This window comes from Poecilia mexicana, unplaced genomic scaffold (assembly GCF_051168715.1).
Source record: "Poecilia mexicana isolate PSO_F unplaced genomic scaffold, ASM5116871v1 scaffold_9, whole genome shotgun sequence".
NCBI classification, from domain to species: Eukaryota; Metazoa; Chordata; class Actinopteri; order Cyprinodontiformes; family Poeciliidae; genus Poecilia; species Poecilia mexicana.
Window position 1 is genome coordinate 11,294,796 of NW_028263378.1, and position 20,185 is coordinate 11,314,980.

Genomic DNA, 20,185 nt, shown 5'->3' on the forward strand with positions numbered 1-20,185 from the left:
AGGGTCAGAATAAAGTGTGTTGGTGAGTGAGCGTTCTCATTTCAGGTACCTAAATTTTGAAGTAATTTTGTAACAATCTGTCTCTGGATGTCAGACAGACATTCTCTGTAGATGGTTTAAAGCAAAGCTAAAGGCCCACTTGTTGTGTGTCGTGAGTTGCATCGAACCATTTTTAATTTCTGTAAACTGTTTGCAAAGCACTTTGATTGAAAGTGCTTTATAAATAAATTATAGTTGTTATTGTTGATGAACTGCAGCAAGTGGAGAGCTCTGACGAGTAACAAAGCTACAATAAACATCTCCAGAAGAATGTTCTTGAGTCTATTTTCTGTGAAATATAATTTTTACGCTGAACTTAAGGAGTTCCCCCACTAAAAATAAGCTATTATAAGTAAATATTAGCACAATTTAATGTAGTATTGTCACTATCATACAAAATAAGGTCACACACATTCATAAAAACAGAATTTGCCTTAGGTTAACTTATTAGGTATGTTTTCATGTCCGATACACACTAACTAAAAGCGTTTGTGTTTTACGTTAGGCTGTGGCTATCTGTATGCAAATGGTGTTTTATCTGCTAAAGGGTAGAATAATAGAACTCACTCAAGTAAATCACTCATGCTTTGCGTATTTGCTCAGCACCTTCTGCTCACAATGTTTAACTTTGCACAGCTGCCGTAGAGCTTTTCAGTCTAAAGGTGATGTAGAATGACACATGACTTGGTTAAGAACATCATGTACAGTGCAAAAAAGAAAAAAAGCTTTTTAAATCTTATCCTTTGTAGAGAAAGACAAAATAAAATAGCTTGGGACTTTTTACCAATGAAAATGTTTGTCATGTTTATTAAAGACATAACTTTCTGTATAATCTAAAAAAAAAAAGGCGTACGATGAAACATGCAGCTTTGCAGTTTAGTTTGGTTTTCTGTAAAGTGAAGCAAGAGCATGTTACTGCTTGACAGATCATACTTACAAAATATCTCTGTTGAAATCAGCAGTGCAGTTGTAGACAGATTCTTATCGGCATGGATTATCTTGGATTAGATTTAAATCTCATGCACAATCGATTCCTTGCTGCTTGTCATTTTTCATGTTAGTAGCAGGATAGGAAGAGGAAAACCTATCAAACCAAACATCAATAGATCAATAAAACAACAATTACTGAAGAATCCAATGACGTATATTTACACAGATATGGACATCTTTATGTATTCATTCGCACACACACACACACACACACACGGTACTCATTCTATGCAAACACACAGCTCCTCTTTTAACAGGATGTAACATGAGGTAATCTTATCTGGATATTGTTAAACTTTCTTTTAGCTTCTTTTAGACTTGACTGTCTGCAAATTATTTAAATGTTTTATGTAATAGAAATTTTGTAGTTTTACTAAAGAAAAATAATCAATGTTATAGATTAATTTCTGCTATTGATGAGGATTTTTCCCCTTACAAGTAAACATAACATTTCAAATTAGAACATATATCATACCAATAAAAAAACTACTCTTAAAAAACAAATGAGGACTTAATGAAAACTATGTTTAACTCCTGCTTAAAAGTTAGTTTGAAAATGCACTTTTAATCCGACAAACAAAACATCAGGACTTATAAATCTACAGCAAAAGAACTTGGTTACATAAAAGTAAAACAAATTAAAGCATGCACAAGTTTAAGACAAATTACACACAATTACATTCTACCCTATTAAAACAAGGCAAGTTGTGTCTGGGTTTGTAAATGATTTGTGCGGTTTTGTACTGTCAAAGGTTAGTAGTAATACAGATTTTAATTTCATCTTTCTTGATCATTTTGCTGAGGAGGTAAGAAAAGAACAAGAAATGTTATTTGAATTGAACAAATTATTTGTTTTCTACCTTTTAAGTCTTTCTGCTGAAGCAATATTAACAGAATATAACCATTGGGTGGTGCATTGTTTGGCATTCTGAAATGCCAAACAATGCATTACAGGCTTTAGATCAGTGTTTCTCAACCCTGGTCCTCAGCGCCCCCCTGCTCTGCATGTTTTAGATGTGCCTCTATTCCAGAACAGCTGATTCAAATGATTGCATGACCATTAAGTACTGCAGAAGCCTGTTAATCACCCAGAGATACAATTCAGGTGTATAGCAGAAGGGAAATACCTAACAGTGATTCTTGAAAATAGGGACAAAACAGGTCCTATGGATAAAGCATGAAATTTGAATAAAATATACACAAAATATATTTTTTTCAAATATCTAACTAAACTAACCTGGGTCATGTGAGCACAACAATGTATATTTTTCTTTTTTTTTGCTGAATATTTTTTTATTTTAAACATTGTAGTCGGTGGATGATGCCTGTAAAAGCCCTTGTCCAGGAGCAGAACTCAATACAATCTTATAGTTTAAAACAATTAAAGAAATACTAAAATTATATATTATGACAATTAAGTATAAGTAGTCATATAAATAATTATAAAAGTATCGATAAATTGAATTAAAAATAATTTTTAGATATTTTCCAACTCCGTTGAAATTTGTCCTTAGTTTTTGTCAACACCGTCAGAAATGAAAAGAATGTAAAAAAAATCAGGCATTATAGGGGGGCACCAGAACTGCTGAGGACCCCATGACGTTGTCTTTTCTCTTCCTTTGCTAAGAGCGCTAATTAGCTCTGGTTAGCTTATGTTATTCTTTAGTTTTTTCTTCTGTTTTATTCCTAAGTTGTTTGTCACAACCATGATGTGTCAACTCCATAACTGACAATTTACAAAACTTTGATGAAATTTTGCGAAATAAAAGCTTAATTTTGGTATAATGTAAAGATTTCATGGACCTGACGAGCTACAATATGACCTCCTTCAGAATAACATCATATAAATTGAGGTAGTTTGGCATTTCGTCAACTCCGTCAGATGTCAACTCCGTCAGAGTTTTTCTGACTCTTTCAGTGAAATTGTTGTCAAATCTCACTTAATTGTGCAACTAATTCATTTTAATGTATTTTACATGAATTGCATTACTTCACATGTACCAAGTTTTTCATTTTACTCACTAGTTTGTCACCACCTTCAGTTCTGTGTCAACTCCGTCATGCACTGTCAACTCCATCACATGGACTTTTTCTTGTTTTTTGTTTTAAATAATATTTATTTTATTTCTTGAGAAGCATTTGTCTGTAAATTGAGTAAAAATATCACTAATGGGGTATTTTAAAAATCATTTTAGATTTATTTTTGTCAGATGGTGATGACAAAGTTCTGGGTCAGGTCGATTAAAAATGTAATTTTTTAAAAAAAATTCGCAACTGGGAGCCTGTACCTTAGCATCTTCATATTTTCTAAACATTATTTGTCATATTTGCATACATAAGGTTGAGGAATAATAAAAAAAAAATATGTCCATATTCTCAAGAATCACTGCTAAAACATGCAGGACAGGGGGCCTGAGGATCAGGGTTGAGAAACACTGCTTTAGATGCAATACATCTATCTTGGACCTTCAAGAAAAATAAGCCTGGAAAATGATTTCATCTGTAGCTTTCTAGATTTTCTGCTCTGGAGACATTCAGCAAAATGAGACAATGGGTTCTGCACCTTGCAAAACTTCAACTTTTCTAAATGTTTAAATACAATCCCTAAAATTTATAGTTTAATTGAAAGGTGCAAAACGCTTTCACAAATAACTTTGCAAATCTCTGAGTAAAGAGGAACAAAATTCTTATTTAAAGGAAGTAATTTTTTTTTTTTTTCAAATTGCATGAATGACTAAGGCTTCCTGAAACACTTGAAATCACTTTGCACCAATCTGATGGTTGGATAATCTAAATAACAGATTAAAAACAATTAATAATTTTCTTATTGAGTTTATAGGTCTATTTATTCAATACATTAGCAGCAAAAGTGTTTTTTTTTATGAAAATTGTTGCTTATTTTGTCAAAAATATAGTTTTCGATAAAACTGCAACTCTGAAATTAACTCGATTAAAGGTTTTAATCGAGACCCACTACTGATAAATATATAAATCAAGTGGCAAACATACCCAGCATACCTAATTTTTGAGTATTTATCGGATAAACTTGTGTTTTATTAATGTCCTGTTCGTTCAAACTTTTTACATGTGTGTCAGTGATTGATTTAGGAAAGAACCGCTCTTAATTCTGACAAACCGCATGAGTCTGATTTTGTACTATTAGCTCATTTATAATCCTCGGTGACTCCCGCCTCTGACTTGTGTAACAGTGTGAGCACCGCCCACCTGCCCCCTTCCTTTTCGGATGTGGCCAATGTTTTCCAGGAAATGAACAACTGAAACCACCCCACGAATCACTCAAACTCCAGCGACGGCGCGTTCAGTTTACAATTGCAGCAGTTGTTAATTGTTAACTGTGTTTATCTGGGTTTTTTTTTTTTTTTAATTATTTTATTTTATAACATGTCTGCGGAGGTCTGCAGGGAGACAGCGGAACATCCCAGACTCCTGAAGCTGTCATCCGCCCTGTTTTACGCCGGTAGTTCGTTTCTGATCACCGTGGTGAACAAAACCGTGCTGACCAGCTTCAGGTGGGTTTTTGTCGCCCTGTCATCGAGTCACAGTGTCACACAGGAAGTTTGTTCGGCGAAAGTAACTACTCTGTAACACATGTACTATTTGTGACTGCAGATTCCCCTCCTACCTGTTCCTGGGAATTGGACAGGTAAGTTGTGCAGGTGTTCGTGATTCGTTTCTCTTCACTGCGGGGCAAACAAAAGACTAATGTTTCTCTCTGTTTAGATGATTACTACGATTGTCGTCCTTTATTTGGCCAAAAAAAGCAACACGGTGAAGTTCCCAGACTTTGACAGGAGCGTTGTCTTAAAAGTAAGAGCTTCTCTTCTTTTTTACTTTAAAGCTAAGTTCACATTATTCAAACCTGTCTAACTCAGTTTAAATAGGCTTACGGCCGCAAACTTAAACCAACACAAAGTAGCAGGAGGAATTTTATTATTACTGTTGTTCTTGATTGCTTCCCTAAAGTTGTCGACTCAAACTGAGTATCACTCACCATCAAAGTGACACATTTTGCTTGCAAGAAGCCTGAAAACATTTAAAATATGAAACAAAAGAAATGTTGGCTTAAAGCAACACAACTGGCAACCAAGAGTATGAGCTGTCCCTGTCAGTCATTTCATAATGGACAACAAAATGCAACAATCGGTTCACCATTGCTTCCCATTGTAGCTTATTACATCCCTTTCATGCCAGTGCCTTAGGCACTTTTTCCTTCTTGTAAAAGATTGGACCCAGAATCAGAGATGCTTTGATGCAGTTTGTATTGATTCCCTGACATTTTTATTTAGCGGTGGCTGAAAACTGAAGTACCACAGACAAAACTGTAAATGCAAACCAAAATAAAATCTAACCGAGAATAAAAAAACTCTCACGTTTCCGTAAGTCGGTAAGAAAAACTGTAACCCTCTGTTTATTTCCTCCCCTGGGAAGTCATCAAGGATATTAAAACTTTACAAATTATTTTTTCCCTACTTTTTACTGGTTAGCTCTCTTAAGAAGTTTCATCTTCAACAAAATTTTAAGCAACTCTGAGGATTTTAAACCATTAAAATGCCAGTTCATTTATTTCATGTTGTAATTTACAGTCATGTGAAAAAGTCTGGCAAACTGTCTCAGATTTCATAATAATTCAACATACTTTCAACTAAAAAAAAATAACAGTGGTATGTCTTTTAATTCCTAAGATCGTCCAAGTTTATGAAGAGAGGTTTTTTGTGAAACAATATTTACAGTCTGTGGAAGAATTTGGGTACTCTTGTGAGTTTGCTCATTTGACAGCATTTAACGTAACAAAACTGATTACACGTTACATCAGTTTGGCCTTGAGCGTCATAGACAAGTGTGTCAAACCATGAGAAAAGTATTTAATACATTTTGCTTCTCTTTGACACTCCTGTGATATCAGAGGGTGAACAAACCAACTGAGGAGAGATCTGAAACAAAGATTGTTCAGGGTCGTGGTTCAAGAGAAGGTTGGTAATCTCAGAGATTAAAACCGTCAGTTTCAACTGTAAGAAATGCAATCAGGAAGCGGCAGACCACAGACACAGATGCTGTTAAACTGAGATCTGGAGGGTCAGGAAACGTCCAGGAGCAGCAGTGGGCTGATGGTTCCTGATAACCCACAGATCACCTCCAAACACCTGCGAGAACATGTTTTGACACAAATATGCTTTGGTCATAACAAAAAGGCCCTGAACTAACCACTCCCTGTGGTTAGTTCAGGGACTGGGTCCCCTGTTGAAGTCGAGGGTCGGATGTCATAAACCCAGTATCAAAATATTCTTCAGGATAATGTTCAAGCATCAATCACAAAGTTGAAGTTTTGAGCCATTTTTCCCTCAGGAAAAAAAAACAAGACACGTTTGGCGCCGCTAATGTTGCACAACCTTTAAAATGAAACAAAATAGTTTAGATGTTACATAGGATGATGGATATCTTTTCCACCTTGGAATGTTGGGATTCTAAAGAAAATATTTTCTGACCCCGATACGACAAATGGATCTAAAAATACGTTACTGCTTCTTTGAGTCATTCTGCTGAGAATTAAATGCAATTGTACCATATTTGTTGTAACTGTTTGTTTTAGTGAAATGCTGTTGTGAACGTCTTATACCTCGTTATCCAGTTTTATTGGTGCTTAGTAAAAAAATAAAAACACACCACTTTAAAGTATGCTTAAACGCTTTAATCTAGTTTTTAATTTTTTGCAGATTTTCCCTCTACCGTTATTGTATGTTGGAAACCATGTGACAGGACTGGCAAACACCAAAAAGCTCAGGTTTTAATCCATCTTACTTGAAGAATGCCTTTACATTTTTATGTTTATTTTATTTTAGCACACAGTGATCACTCTTAAACACCTCTTTTTCAGTTTACCCATGTTTACAGTGTTACGGAAATTCACTATATTGATGACGATGATCTTGGAAGCTTATTTATTAAGGTGAGAAAAAAAAAGTAACTGATTAGTTGTGTTAAAAGAGGTTTGTTTTTGTTTTTTCACCTTGAGCCTCTTGTTTGTTTTTTTTCAGAAAAACTTTTTCTAGACATGTAGTTTGCAGTGTTGTGATGATAGTCTTTGGGGCCATGGTGGCTGCAAGGTACAGACTTTCTCTCATATAATTTCTTTGTTTTACAGATTAAATGTTTGTAATCTGGTTTTGGTGCAGATTGTTGGATTTTTCTTACTTTTCTTTTTGTGCGTGTTAGTTCTGACCTGGCCTTTGACGTGGAGGCCTACACTTTCATTCTGCTGAACGATGCCTTCACTGCAGCCTCTGGTGTTTACACCAAGAAGAAACTTGGTGATCAGGTACCATTTACCCCACAGCCTGCATTGTATTGATTTAATATCCATGTGTGTTATTTTTTTAAGTTACATTATATACTAACACACTTACTTGATTAAAAGGATTTTTAAATAGGCAAAAGTTTTAAACCAACTCTAATTTCATTAGACTTTTGCTTACAAAGAGCCAAATTCTCATCTAATCTCTAAAAATATTCTTGATTTTTTATTTTTTTTTGTTTCCTGTGGCTTTTGAAGGTTTGTCTAATTTTTTCTCTGAACTTTATGTTCATTTTTCAATCACTTATTATATTTGACTGTGAATTGAGCAGTCTTCAAAAAAGCAATATCCAAAGCAGATGAATAGTATCTGAAAATTAGAACTTAAAAAAAAATGGGGGGAAAAAAACTGAAAAATCTGAGGGATCCATCGTTCTTCAGCTTATTATTGTCTTTATGTTAACGGGTCCAAATCTGTTCTGGATGGTCTGGAAAATTCCTGATTCCATTGCTGCAAAAAACATTTGTCCATAGATTATATTCCAATAATCTATGGATAAATTTGCCAATTTTTTATTAAAAGGAGAATAAAACGTTTTAGTTTTTTCTTAAGATTTATTCAAAGTTGATTGTCTTATTCTCTTTTGGGAGATTCCTGCATTATTTTCAATCAGGAACAAACTTTTTGGTGAAATAAAAATAGTTTTACATCTAAATCTGCCAGTGGTCTGAATAAATTTGGGCTTAACTGCATCGGACAAAAGTTAAGTTACCTGGGTATTAAAACAACATTTTCAATCACCTCGTCTTTCCCTCTGTTTGTGCACAGAGCCTTGGGAAGTACGGCGTCTTATTTTACAATTCGCTCATCATCGTCCTCCCCACTCTCTTGGCCAGTGTGTTCACTGGAGATTTACACAAGGTACAAAAAAATACTACTGATTAGTTGCATTTGTAGCCCAAAATAGAGTTTTTTTTTTCTCATTTTGCCACTGTTTGTGTTTTCACCCCCAGGCTCTCTCATTTGAAGACTGGAGAAATGTTGTATTTGTTTTATGCTTCCTTCTGTCCTGCTTCATGGGGTATGTTACAGCAACACAATCCAACCCATTCAGTCAGTCAGTCCTTTGCTGCATTGATAAACTGTTTTTTTTTCTCCATCAGATTTGTATTGATGTACTCCATAGTCCTCTGCAGCTATTATAACTCAGCACTTACAACTACAGTTGTAGGGGCCATAAAGGTAAGGGCAAGCTCATGAGAAGCTTTTGAAATGATGAAACGACTTCACACGGAGCGGGAAACTGAGATCTCAACCTGTTATTTCAAACTGCTCAACTTCCCAGACCTCTGGGTTTTTCATGTTTACTGTCAAATGAAAGAAAGAAAACGTTTCACGGGTTTTGTTTCGATTACTCAGTTGTCATTTGATCTCCCTCCTCAGAACGTGGCCGTAGCTTACATCGGCATCTTTGTGGGTGGAGACTACATGTTCTCATGGATCAACTTCCTCGGCCTCAGCATTTGGTGAGGATTTTACTATGGCTTCATTTTTCTATTGGTGTCATAATTCACATCAATAGAAATAGAATACCATATGAAGCATAAGCTCTTACTCAAACAAATGAAGTTGTCTATAAATCCCAATCCGATGCCATCGTTCAACCAAATCTCTTCTGCATAAATGAAATCTTTTAGACATATTTTCTGGATTTATCTTGGCAAAGGTCACTTTTCCACACTCAATTTTTAAAATTTATGTGCTTTTTTTTTCATAACAGTTTGGAAATCCGAGAGAAAAACATTTGCAAAATAAAGTTTTACTCTCTGCATGTCCCACAAACCATCGCACAAATCATTACACAACACAAAGCTCAAGTCTGCTTTCAATTTGGCAAAGTGATAAAGGGCTCCTTTAATTTTTTTTATTTTTTGCTGACTCAGATCAGCTCCCTGTGCAAAATCTACGTAGATCACACAGAATATTTTCTTTAAAGCAGAATTTACCGTGTTACATGTTAAAACTCTGTTCTGGACATGTCCACAAGATCCAACGTTGTCGACTTTAAAGCAGTTGCTGGGCATCAAAATGATAAAGGAAAAGCACATTTTATTGTGACATTTTTGTGTTAATCAACAGAAAAACACTCAACATTTTTAATGAAATGAACACAGTGGTCTGATTTTGTGGGAATGGATCTCAAACTAAATTTCTGCTTTTCTTTTTTTTTTTACGTCCTCTCCAACAGAGTGACAGAATTGTTGTCTGAGCCCAACAGATTTAATTTTCACAAGCAGAGCCTTGATGCTCCACTTGATATACGTATGAAACTTCACTAGATGTTTTTTAAAATCTAATGGACACAGAGAGAAAAAGAAGGTGGGGATAGAAGTAGAGAAAACACAAGTCAACACCTTGGAAGTCTGTTTCTAGTCCTGCAGAAAGAGGGGGAAAAAAAAACTGAGAAACCACAATCCAAACAACATATATGTGTATCATTTTTACTATTATATATGTATATATGCCGTTTGATGTTCTGGGTTTTTCTCACTGAGAAGTACATGACACGAGGCAACCCAACGTAAATATAATTTGTACCGTTCTCAAACGGAGATGAAGAGCTGCACAAGCACCGTGGTCTGGAGCACAAAAAGCCCTTTTGGACTTTAGAATGAGAAGACAAATAACGACTGTTCTCAATCAGTAACTCAACAACCAGACTGATCCATGAGTTTGACTTAAAATGGAAGATAAATATTATTTGGATATGGATAAACATAAAAAATAAAAAAAAAACCCCACTTTATAATAGATTCTGGAAACTCGAGCTTTTTCCCTACTCATCTGAACCTGGAAAAGTCATTTTCAAGGCTGTGCAAGGGGCTTATGCAATGCACCCTACAGAAAATGTTCATATCACTTTACTCCTTACTTGTCATTTTCTTTGCAGCATGTCAGGAGGATTAGCCTACTCATACCTCACCTTCAACAGCAGCCAACCACCCGGAGGTAATGCAGAAGGAACTGAACAGCAGAAGATTCTCATTCCTGAGGATTTATCAAGGAAGGACTGAGAAAAAGGGGAAAACCTACAGCCACCAGGTGGCCTCATCCTGCTTCAAATTGAAGCATTTCATTAATTCAGCACTGTGTTGTGTCTCTCGTTTTGCACCATGAACAGATCTATTAACACTCATTCCTAATGCTATTTAATTCACATTTTAAACCAACACCAAATAAACACAAATTGCCACCAACACGTCTGTCAGATTCAGTGAATGTTTATTGATGATCAACAATGAGATAACAGTGTGGACAGCCTGTCGAGAGTAAATAAAAACATCTACCAGCAAGCAGGAGCAGCCTATACTGTCAAACACGAACACTGCTGAAGGATGTTAGAAGCAGAAAAACAAAAAGAAACTAAAATTAAACTTCAAAGCTTTCTGTAAATAGTGTGCATACTCATCTTCTAAAAAACACTATATTTATATATATATATTAAATGCCTTAATTTACTCAAACCACCAAACAGACTAAGGGGTTGAAGCTCTTCCAAATATATTATCATTGGGTTCATTAAATCATTTGGGGTTTTCTTCTTTTGGATTATTATTTTGCCTCTTTAAAGGGTAATTTGCAAGCCAGATTGAAAGGGCACAGCTAGATTAAACCAAACAGAGGCAGAACATCAGCGAGGGGCTTCGTACAGTGTTAAACGATGTAGTGTCGCATTGATAAAATTCCAAAAAAAAAAAAAAAGGGGGGGAAAACAAATGCAAACCCACCCAGCAACACTCAAATCAGTTTATGAAAAATAAAAACCATTTCCAGAACAAACAATAAATCAAATCTTTACTGCATTGCAAGCTTAATCCGAGCCTCTCCGGGCGGTAAGTGCTTCATCGTGACTTTGATGTTTTACAAACTTTGGGTTTATGTCACACTTTTAAATTATGACTCCAGCACTCGACTATGCGAACAAGATGTCGGCAAAAAAAAAAATTGTAAAAAGGAAGGGAAATAAATATTGAAAAATTAAAATGAGATGACAGAATTGCCACACTGTTATGATGCCATGTCAGTATCAACAGCTGGTCTGTCAGCTTTTAATATAAAAGACGATGACCCATCGAATGGAAAACGACTTCTCACCTGCAGGCTTTCTCTTGTCACTAGACATGGGCCAACATTTAGATTAGTACTGTAAAGAAATCCTAAATAAAAATAATATGGTATTTAAACTAAATGAATAATGTGACCTAATGTACTGCTGAAAAAGAAAAACAATTATTACTTAACCTAGTGACTGTATCTTTTTTTTTTTTAATTTTGATCTAAAGACACAAAATAAAACATAGTAGCAGTTAAGGTAGAAATACAAGCTAATATCTGGCTAACTGGTCAAACTATTCAGGAAAAGAAATAAGTGCAATCCTTTTCTTTCAGCCAGTTAACTAGCAGTGTGCAGCCTCAGGTAGGGGTGAGGTGAAAGGTATGCTTACACACTGCTCTGAGAAAACTTACAGCCTTTCCATTAAAGTGGCATTGCCTTATTGTTGTAGTTGCTCTTTCCTTAAATAACACAACTCCTTGTGTCATTTGTGATGGGAAATCTTTACAAACTACCAAAACAGCCTTTCTTTTAAGCAAGAGAGGAAAACAATGCCATGCTTTAGACACCGAACAGGCAGAAGGCTATTCTCGCTCACACTGGCACTTTCTGTGGTTTTAAAACGGTACAATCCTTAAGCGCAAAAGGATTGTACCGTTTGGAAGTATTTTCCCCCAAATACTTCCAAATAACAGAATTAGCTTCTCTTTATTTTTACAGGTTAGAAGAAAAAAAAAATCTAAGAGCCTTTTTTCAGCCAGCTGATTAGCAGTGTGCATAATCCACACAACTGGAGAAAATCTCATTTTAAAAACTTCACACCACAGAGAAGGTGTGTCGGCAAACTGAAGCGTTTTTTTGCTTTTGACACTGGAATTGTTTAAAGCCTTTCTGGTGCTAACTGGCCCATGCCTAGTTGTGACAAGAAAAACTGGATTGTTAACAGAAACTATGAATCCATAAAGTCCAGAACACAAAATATGGTCAACTAGTTTGTTGGTTCTGCAGAACATGGCAGCATTTAGGGGCTGAGTTTTTTTTTTTATTGTTGTTGTTTCTTTTTATGGTTTTAGAGACCTTCTGCATGATCAGACTTCTGGATTACGCTTGCAATGATTGGCTGTCATGTGCTTCGTTTTGTCGCTGCTCGCCCGGTTTGTGAACAGAGTAGTAACAGTGAGGCGAAAACTATTTCACTTCAGCTTTCTTAGTTCATCTGGGCCATCTGACAGCTGGATCTGTGACCACACCCTGTATCATTCGGTCCATCTGAGCTTAATCCACACATATATATACATATACATCAGTCATACACTTATTCCCACAATATACTTAAAAACTCGTTACCAAAGTGCAAAACAAACTCAAATTAAAACACAATAGGTATTCTTCCTTCGCCTTCAGAAGGCAGAGGAAAGAGACATTCTTCATGTTGTCAAACCTACGTTGATAGCAGCCAAAAGGTTAAAATGGAAGCTGAGTAAGGTGCTTTAGCTTGTGCCTTCCTGGTGCTGAGAGGGAGGGGGTGATTCTGTGCTTTAACACTGATCTCAGGCCAAGTCTGATTCTTTCTCAAAGTCTGGTTTTACAACTAAGCTAGGCATTGATCTGCGTTTATGAAGAACTTTTAGCTACAGCACGTTCTGCAGGAAGGCGGATTAGAGGAGGAGGTCGGGTCAGGGGGCGGGGGAGCTCAGGGCGACAGGTTGTTGGCCAGCTCAATGAGGGCCAGGGCGCCGTGGAGACGCTCTCTCTGCTCCTGAAGGCGCCGCTTGGCCGCCCCGCCCTGGCTACCCTTCTCCTCCTCCATGGCCTCCGGCTCCTCTCCGTTCTCCTCGTCAGAGTGGAGGAACTCCATGGGATCCTGCTGCTCCTGGTCCTCCGCGCTCGCCTTGCCCTGCGGCTTCATCTTGGTGGTTGTAGGAGCACGCTGCTCGCGGGTCTGCCAGTACCTGGAGGATTAAGGAGGATGTTATAATCTAAATGTGGCAGAGCATCTGCACAGTTGATAGGTTTTGGTACAGGCTGCTGCCCAGGGCGACACAAACTCTGTGGACGGCACGAGCACAAACAAAATGTAAATCCAATCTGTCTGTTGCATCTTGAATAGCTTTTCTGTTGCTTATTTGCACGTCAATGGAAAATGGATGCTCACAGTGTAAACACATTAGCAGCATCTTATTCAGCACAATTGTAAATACTTTTTTGGTGGCCCTGAACCAAATACTTTGTTTTGATGACAGATTCTTGAAAAGCAATTTAAAAAAATAAAAAAATTCGAGTGGCCTGCCCAGGACATGATTTATGCAAAAAAAAAAAAAAAACAACCACTGCTATTAATGTTTTTTTTTTTGTTAGTTTAAACCTACAATAATGATACAGTTATACATTGCCCTGGACAAAAACAGTCAGAAGCCATTTCAATATCATATGCAAAACTTATTGAACTAAAATGTGTTTTTTTGATTCCAATAAACATGTACCAACAGAAAGCCACTTTGACTGATTTTTAATCCACCATTTTAAAAAAACCAGAGAATCAAAATCAACATGAAGTGTTTTCAGATTCAAATTCAAACTGCGAATTTCTAAAATCCACCAATACTTTGATCCTCCAATAAATCTACATACAACAGCCTATTTTAATAGTTCAAACATTTAATATGCATTAATCAATAATGGAATCTGTCTTAAAAATAGTGTGTCAAGCAGCATTAGGTCTAGGTAACACAGCTTACCAAGCTGCATTTTCTTTAAAATATTTTAGATTTGCTCTAAGGAAAAATCCACAGATAAGTAGGTTTTCTGCACATAATTTAGAGATATGTTCCACCGAAAAACGGGCAAATACTGAAAACGAGTCTAGTTGGAGATCCACTGTTCACAACTGAATTAAATTGTGTAAAATATGAGAGTTTTTAGAGGTATGTATCTCCATAATTAATAGAAAAACACTTGGTTACAATACAAAATAAACTCATATATCAGGGACAAGATGGCAGGACTTGGGCACCAAATCGAGGTGTGAAAGATCCAGAGTCCATTCTGTCAAGTCTGACTGGAACAGAAGTATTAACTGGATGAAAATGACTTTCAAACAGAGACTGTGCTTCAGAGCTGAATAATAAAATGCTGGGGAGTCATCTCATGATATTTGTGTTGATTAAAAATGAATTTAAGAAAATTCTTGTTTCAGAACTAAGACTAATACTAATAATTACTAGTGGACACAGAGGCAATACTTTGAGAGAGGCTATTAAGCTCCTCGAGGCAACTTTTGTGTTTCGCACCATCAAAGATGGCCAGCCTGAAACTGTTCTGTAGAGGGACTTTACTCACTTAGCCAGCCACTCTGCCACTGCCTTGTTATCCACAGACTGAGCCTTTCCCAGACCTGCCTTCGGTTCTTCTCTGTTCAGACGAGAGAAAGGATGCTTGGGGCAGTGACGGTTTGCATGGGTGAACCGACTGCCACATCCTGCATACAGAAAAAAAAAAAGACATGAATAAACACATCTACAGCCCTATGAAAGCCCTGATTTTATATGGGAAGAATTAAAGATGGTAATAATAGTAAATAAAATCAATCTCTGTATTAATCAGACTTGCAGTATTTACTCAGGTTGTGTTTTCGGGTACTTTCCAAGTACCACTTAATAACACTGGAAAGTACCTAGAGGTGACTAAAAGTGAAAGTATGAAAAAGTCTGGGCTTTACTTAAATAACCTACAAATGAATGTGTTAATCTTTTTCTTCTTTTCTTTTATTTTTTTTAAAGTATGTCAGACTCGCCTTTCTCTGAGCAGACAAATGGCTTTTCGCCGGTGTGGAGCCGCTGGTGAGTCTTCAGCTGACCGCTCTGGACAAACGCCTTCCCGCAGTTAGGGTAGTCGCACAGATAGGGTCTCTCTCCTAGATGGGAGAAAAATAATAAATAAATGAAGACAAAATGTTTTGCCATTTTCAGCACACATACACTTTCACTTTTACACAAGCCAAGAAATATTTCCTGGTAGAAAACCAAAGACAGAGTTCCAAATTAAAGACTCAGATTTGTAACATGTAGGACCTTAGAGCATCTAAATGTGTTGCATTATGAAAAAGTTGCACAAATCCTAAAATAACGCTCTCCTCATTGGCTGCTGATGCAGCATTGCAGTAAAGGGAAGTTTCACAACTTTTGAGTTTGATCTAGAGCAGTGTTTCTCAGTTCCAGTCCTCAGGGACCTCTGCCTGCATATTTTGGATGCGTCTCTGTTCCAGAACATCTGATTCAAATGAATGTGTAACATCCTCTGCAAGCTGCCAAATCTTTGGTCAAGAAGTGTGAAATGGCTAAAGATGCACCAATTGGGTTTTTCTCTTCACCAATAAAGATTTTTGTTGAGGTTCAACCTTTTGATTTTTCTCCCTTAAGGACTTCAGCACAAGACAAGATGTGCTATAGGTATCTTGATAGAGATATTAATCAGTAATCCAGTAGTAAATTAAATTATTAAAAATATATTTCCCGTTTGTGAATGCATTGAGCTTTAACTTTAGCTGATTTGGATCAATTTCATCCCACTGGTAAACCAAATATTATGAAGGTTGTCAAATTTTGACGCCTTTAACGAATAAAGAGAAAATATTTTGTTTCTTTTTTTAAGCATTTGTCCTGCTGATCATCAGAGCCAGTGAAGGAAAAATTGAGATTACAGTCAAGTTAAAAAAGAAAATATGTTTTCATATTGGACTATTAATCCCCTGCATTTATTACATCCATCAATTCACGCTACCATTTAAAACATGTTTGCGTCCGACATCTCCATCTACCAGCGCTGCATCTGTCACACCCACCTGTGTGTGTTCTCTTATGAGCCTGCAGGGACTTCTCTCTGGGGAACACCCGGTTGCAGATGTTGCATCGGATCCGGCTGGAGGAGGTCTCGCCCTCGCTTATCAGCTCCCGCACCGTGTCTGCTCGGGGCCGGCCTCTCCGGATACCATCCTGACAACCAGATAAAATCTGATTTTTAGCACGGACAAAGCTGGATGAAGCTCCTTTCTGCAGAACAGTGCCATGTGATGTCCTGATTTTTCAGTCTCTTAGCCCTGGATAGGATCATCCACTGAACTATTGCTGCCAATAACAATGACATTTAACCAATTCTACTGGCTTAGCTCTCTGGTCTGTTTCTCTCCTAGACAGAGCTGATAATAGAGCTATTGATGCCTTTAACTTTGTTTGCTCTCTTTCATTCCTGTAGAAAATACTCCTGTGTTTTTGTGCTTCTGCTCTCAACCACTAGTGGTATGTCTACTCAAGTTCTTCGTGGATCTGCTGGAAGTTTCTGGCTGTTTTAATGCAGTCATTCCTTCCCCCTGTCGCCACATGCTTGTTCATATTGTTGGAAACACAGACGCATTTAGCCAAACTTCCTGGCTTTCTAGTAATTTGTAATACATGCTCTACTAACTTTGACTGCGTTGTATTATAATTAGGATTCTGAACGTGGCTACATAACTATATTTGAATAGTTAATAGTTTAATTTGGACTGGTTTCTATGTATCTGCATATGAATTGAACTCGTTTGTAAAGTTGAAATTTGTTGTAATTTGGCTCCATGCAAGAAACATAACATAATCATATGGGACAAAGTATCTTAGTCATGCAGGCTCATTAATTTTGTGAAATAGCTTAGAAGCCAAAAATGCTCAGTTAAGTATTTTTGGATACATATTATACCAGCATATATTTAATTAGTTCCATTTTCAACACCAGTCTTCAACACATAAATATTCATGAGGTTTCTGGATTTTTTTAACCTCTCAAATGCCAGTTTAAGTAGTGCCAGCATCCAAAATCTGCAGTGACACCAACTGCGATAATTTTTTTTTTATCTTAGCAACATTTTAGACGTTGTTAAAGATGTCATTCTATTTCAGTCCAATCCTATGAATGGGCTACAAGAAAAAGAGATTTTACCACCAGTGAATAAAATAGGAAAAATAAAAATCAAATTGCAGCAGTGTATTCAGAATATATTTAAATATTGCGTAAAAATCACAAGTTGATCCATTAAAACGTCAGAATTTACTCCAAAATACCTCGCGTTATCAACTTTATCCCCATGTGCATAAACACAGCCAACATTAAAAAAAAGAAAAGAAAGAGAAAACCTATTGTAACATATCAGTTATTATGTCCGTGAGCGTAAATCGTACTAGTTTCATTGTAACTCTTTCACTTCCGGTTACATTTTTGGCGCGCGGCCTCACGTCATGTTTCAGAGCAGCTGCAGGGTTTAAAATCCAGCATGTCACACCCTAATGCGCGGGCGTTTTTTAAATGACTCTCCATCTTGTCCACATTCAAACATAAATAAAAATAATTTAAAAAACACAGATTTTAACCCCTTCCTTACTGGGCTTAGGGTTCACTCACTGTCTTTAGATGCTGATTTGTGCATCTCTGAACAACACCTATGTAGTTACAAGTTGTTACTAGCTGCAATTTCCGACAACAGAGCTTTGTCAGCAATATCAAACTCTTAACAGATATACCACAAATAAAGATCTCATCTAAAAATCAGCATCATGCAGGGTTGAGGCAGATATTTAAAAACAATATGTTTACCTTGATCTGATCAGGAGACGGAGCTGTGTCCGCCTCCCTGGCTGTCTGTGACCCGGTTGGGGACGCGGCCCCGCTCGCCGAGCCCGGGCTTAGGGTTACATTGTGGGCGTTTTCCCCCCATTTCCAAGGGTAGACCATGAAGTCGCTGAAACCTGGACTTGTGGGAGTCAGAGTCTCCAGTTTCCTAGGTTTGATCGGAGTCTTGATGACAGAAACCAAAACTCTTTTGGGTGAGTCGTTGCAGAAAATGACGTGCGGATGCTTGCTGTCGGCCATTGTGAGTACAGTAATAGTACACGTGCCTAAAAACGCAAGTAAAATAGTAAAAAGTTGCTGTCTGTTTACAAAACGAGTCGATAAATAAGTCCTAAATGGCGGGTCTTCAGTCTGGGGTGAATATGTCCTTCATTTCCATAGATGTATGCAAAAAATTGTTTGTTACAGAGTATCCTAAAAATTTCCAACCAGGGAGCACAGAGTAACAGACTCTTTCGGCCGGAACGGCTCCTCTGAACTGACCGGTTGCGCCCACAAATGTGTGGTCCCGCGTTGCAAACTCCCGCCTGAGGAGTCTGCCATCCAATGTGCTGGAGAAATCGAGCCCCACGTGCCAGCGGCAGCCTATAGCAGCAACGTTCGCGTCAGCACCATTAGCCAATCAGAAAGAGAAACACTGGGGTTTGCGCAGACTATTTTTTGGCCAATGGAATTTAAACACCTGACGCGCGCTCTTGTAAGTTGACACCTATTTTGGCCAATGAGGATGAACAGGGCGTGCAACATAGCCAATCAGAAAGAAGAGCGGTTAACTTTATGTAGCAGATGGCTCCTTCCCGCGTTTAGGAGTCTGTTTATGTTATTACATGTTTTTTTTCTACTTTAAAGGGAACGGAAAAGGCCCAGAGGCGCCAAAATGACGTAATCATTTAGGGTGGAAACAAAGGGTGCACTGTTTTAGGAGAATAGAAATCGAAACGTACAGTTATAAGGGATTTACTGGAGAGAAATGTATTTATTTTTTGCCTTTTATAAACTTTACTACTTCTGTGTTTAAAAGATGTTTGTGTCGTTCTTTTTATATTAATCAATATTACAACCTTTCATAGCTCACAAGCTCATTTTCATATCAAAGGCCTCTATTGAAAAAAATAAATTAAATTTATAAAAACTCTCAAAAAAGTTTCTAAAGGCCATTAAGATCTGGGGACTTTCTCGACCATGGTCAACTGAATCCCATTGCAAAGGGACGATCCTATAACATAGTAGGGCAACAACAGGATGGGAGAGCCACAGTAGGATGGTTGCAGTTTCAGGTCAAACCCTTTAACGACTCAGAATAAAATCACTTTTCAAAAACTCACACTTGTAAATATCACCTAAATAACATCAAAATACCTGCAGCATTCCTTGAGGAGGATTGCTAAGAAAGTTTCAAATCAAAATGGAGAACTGGATCAGGAAGCATCACCCAGGAACACTTCTAGGGTTTCCTCCAGAAAACCTGCTGAGCCCGGTGGCTGGGTTCATCCATCAGAATGACTAAGACATTCAAACCCGTCCACCATAATAAGGTAGCAGACCATGAAGGGGATAAATAAAACCAGAAACAGTTATTGACTGATCTGGAGAGAAGCCTGAAGGTGGCACTCTGGTGTTAGACCATGGAAGAGGAAGACCTGACAGTATTAAATGGTCAAAAATGGCAGCCTAGAAACTTCATATTTTCTTGGGCAGGAGAAGATCAATAAAAAAATTCACTGCGATTAATAAAGGGATAATTTAAGATTGTTTCAAGACAGTTTAATTTGTTTTATATTTAAACTAATCTAATGACAAGTGTACTAGTGTACAATTTATTACTTTGATAGTTATGTCACAAGTCATAATTTTACAAAACACAAATAATCATTTCTACAGCTTGTATCACATTTTATATGTAATTAAGCTGTTCACAAACACTTCTCACTTAATAATTGCCAGATAACTTGTTGTATTTGTGTGTGAGCAACTCTTCCTAAAACTAATCTGTGGAATAACTGTGATCGGCTTGATTGAGGTTTACGCAACTTTATGTGCATTTAAAGTGAAAATCAGACAGAGAGAAATAAGA

At 37.1% G+C, this 20,185-nt stretch overlaps 2 protein-coding genes across 2 annotated transcripts; one reads left to right on the forward strand and one right to left on the reverse strand.

Moving 5' to 3' along the window:
* Window positions 1-4,184: 4,184 nt before the first annotated feature.
* slc35d2 (solute carrier family 35 member D2) lies at window positions 4,185-10,597 on the forward strand. Its single transcript, XM_014991142.2, has 12 exons — window positions 4,185-4,559; window positions 4,660-4,693; window positions 4,771-4,857; window positions 6,762-6,829; window positions 6,923-6,994; window positions 7,083-7,151; window positions 7,261-7,363; window positions 8,169-8,261; window positions 8,354-8,421; window positions 8,504-8,582; window positions 8,784-8,866; window positions 10,291-10,597. The coding sequence occupies exons 1-12, from the start codon at window positions 4,432-4,434 to the stop codon at window positions 10,412-10,414; spliced, it is 1,008 nt and encodes a 335-aa protein (XP_014846628.2). The 5' UTR covers window positions 4,185-4,431; the 3' UTR covers window positions 10,415-10,597.
* Window positions 10,598-10,605: 8 nt separating this feature from the next.
* On the reverse strand, window positions 10,606-19,155 carry znf367 (zinc finger protein 367). Its single transcript, XM_014991143.2, has 5 exons — window positions 18,076-19,155; window positions 16,295-16,445; window positions 15,248-15,367; window positions 14,794-14,932; window positions 10,606-13,406 (listed from the first exon to the last, which is right to left on the reverse strand). Exons 1-5 carry the CDS (start codon window positions 18,349-18,351, stop codon window positions 13,148-13,150), a joined length of 945 nt encoding a protein of 314 aa, XP_014846629.1. The 5' UTR covers window positions 18,352-19,155; the 3' UTR covers window positions 10,606-13,147.
* Between the last annotated feature and the right edge of the window lie 1,030 nt (window positions 19,156-20,185).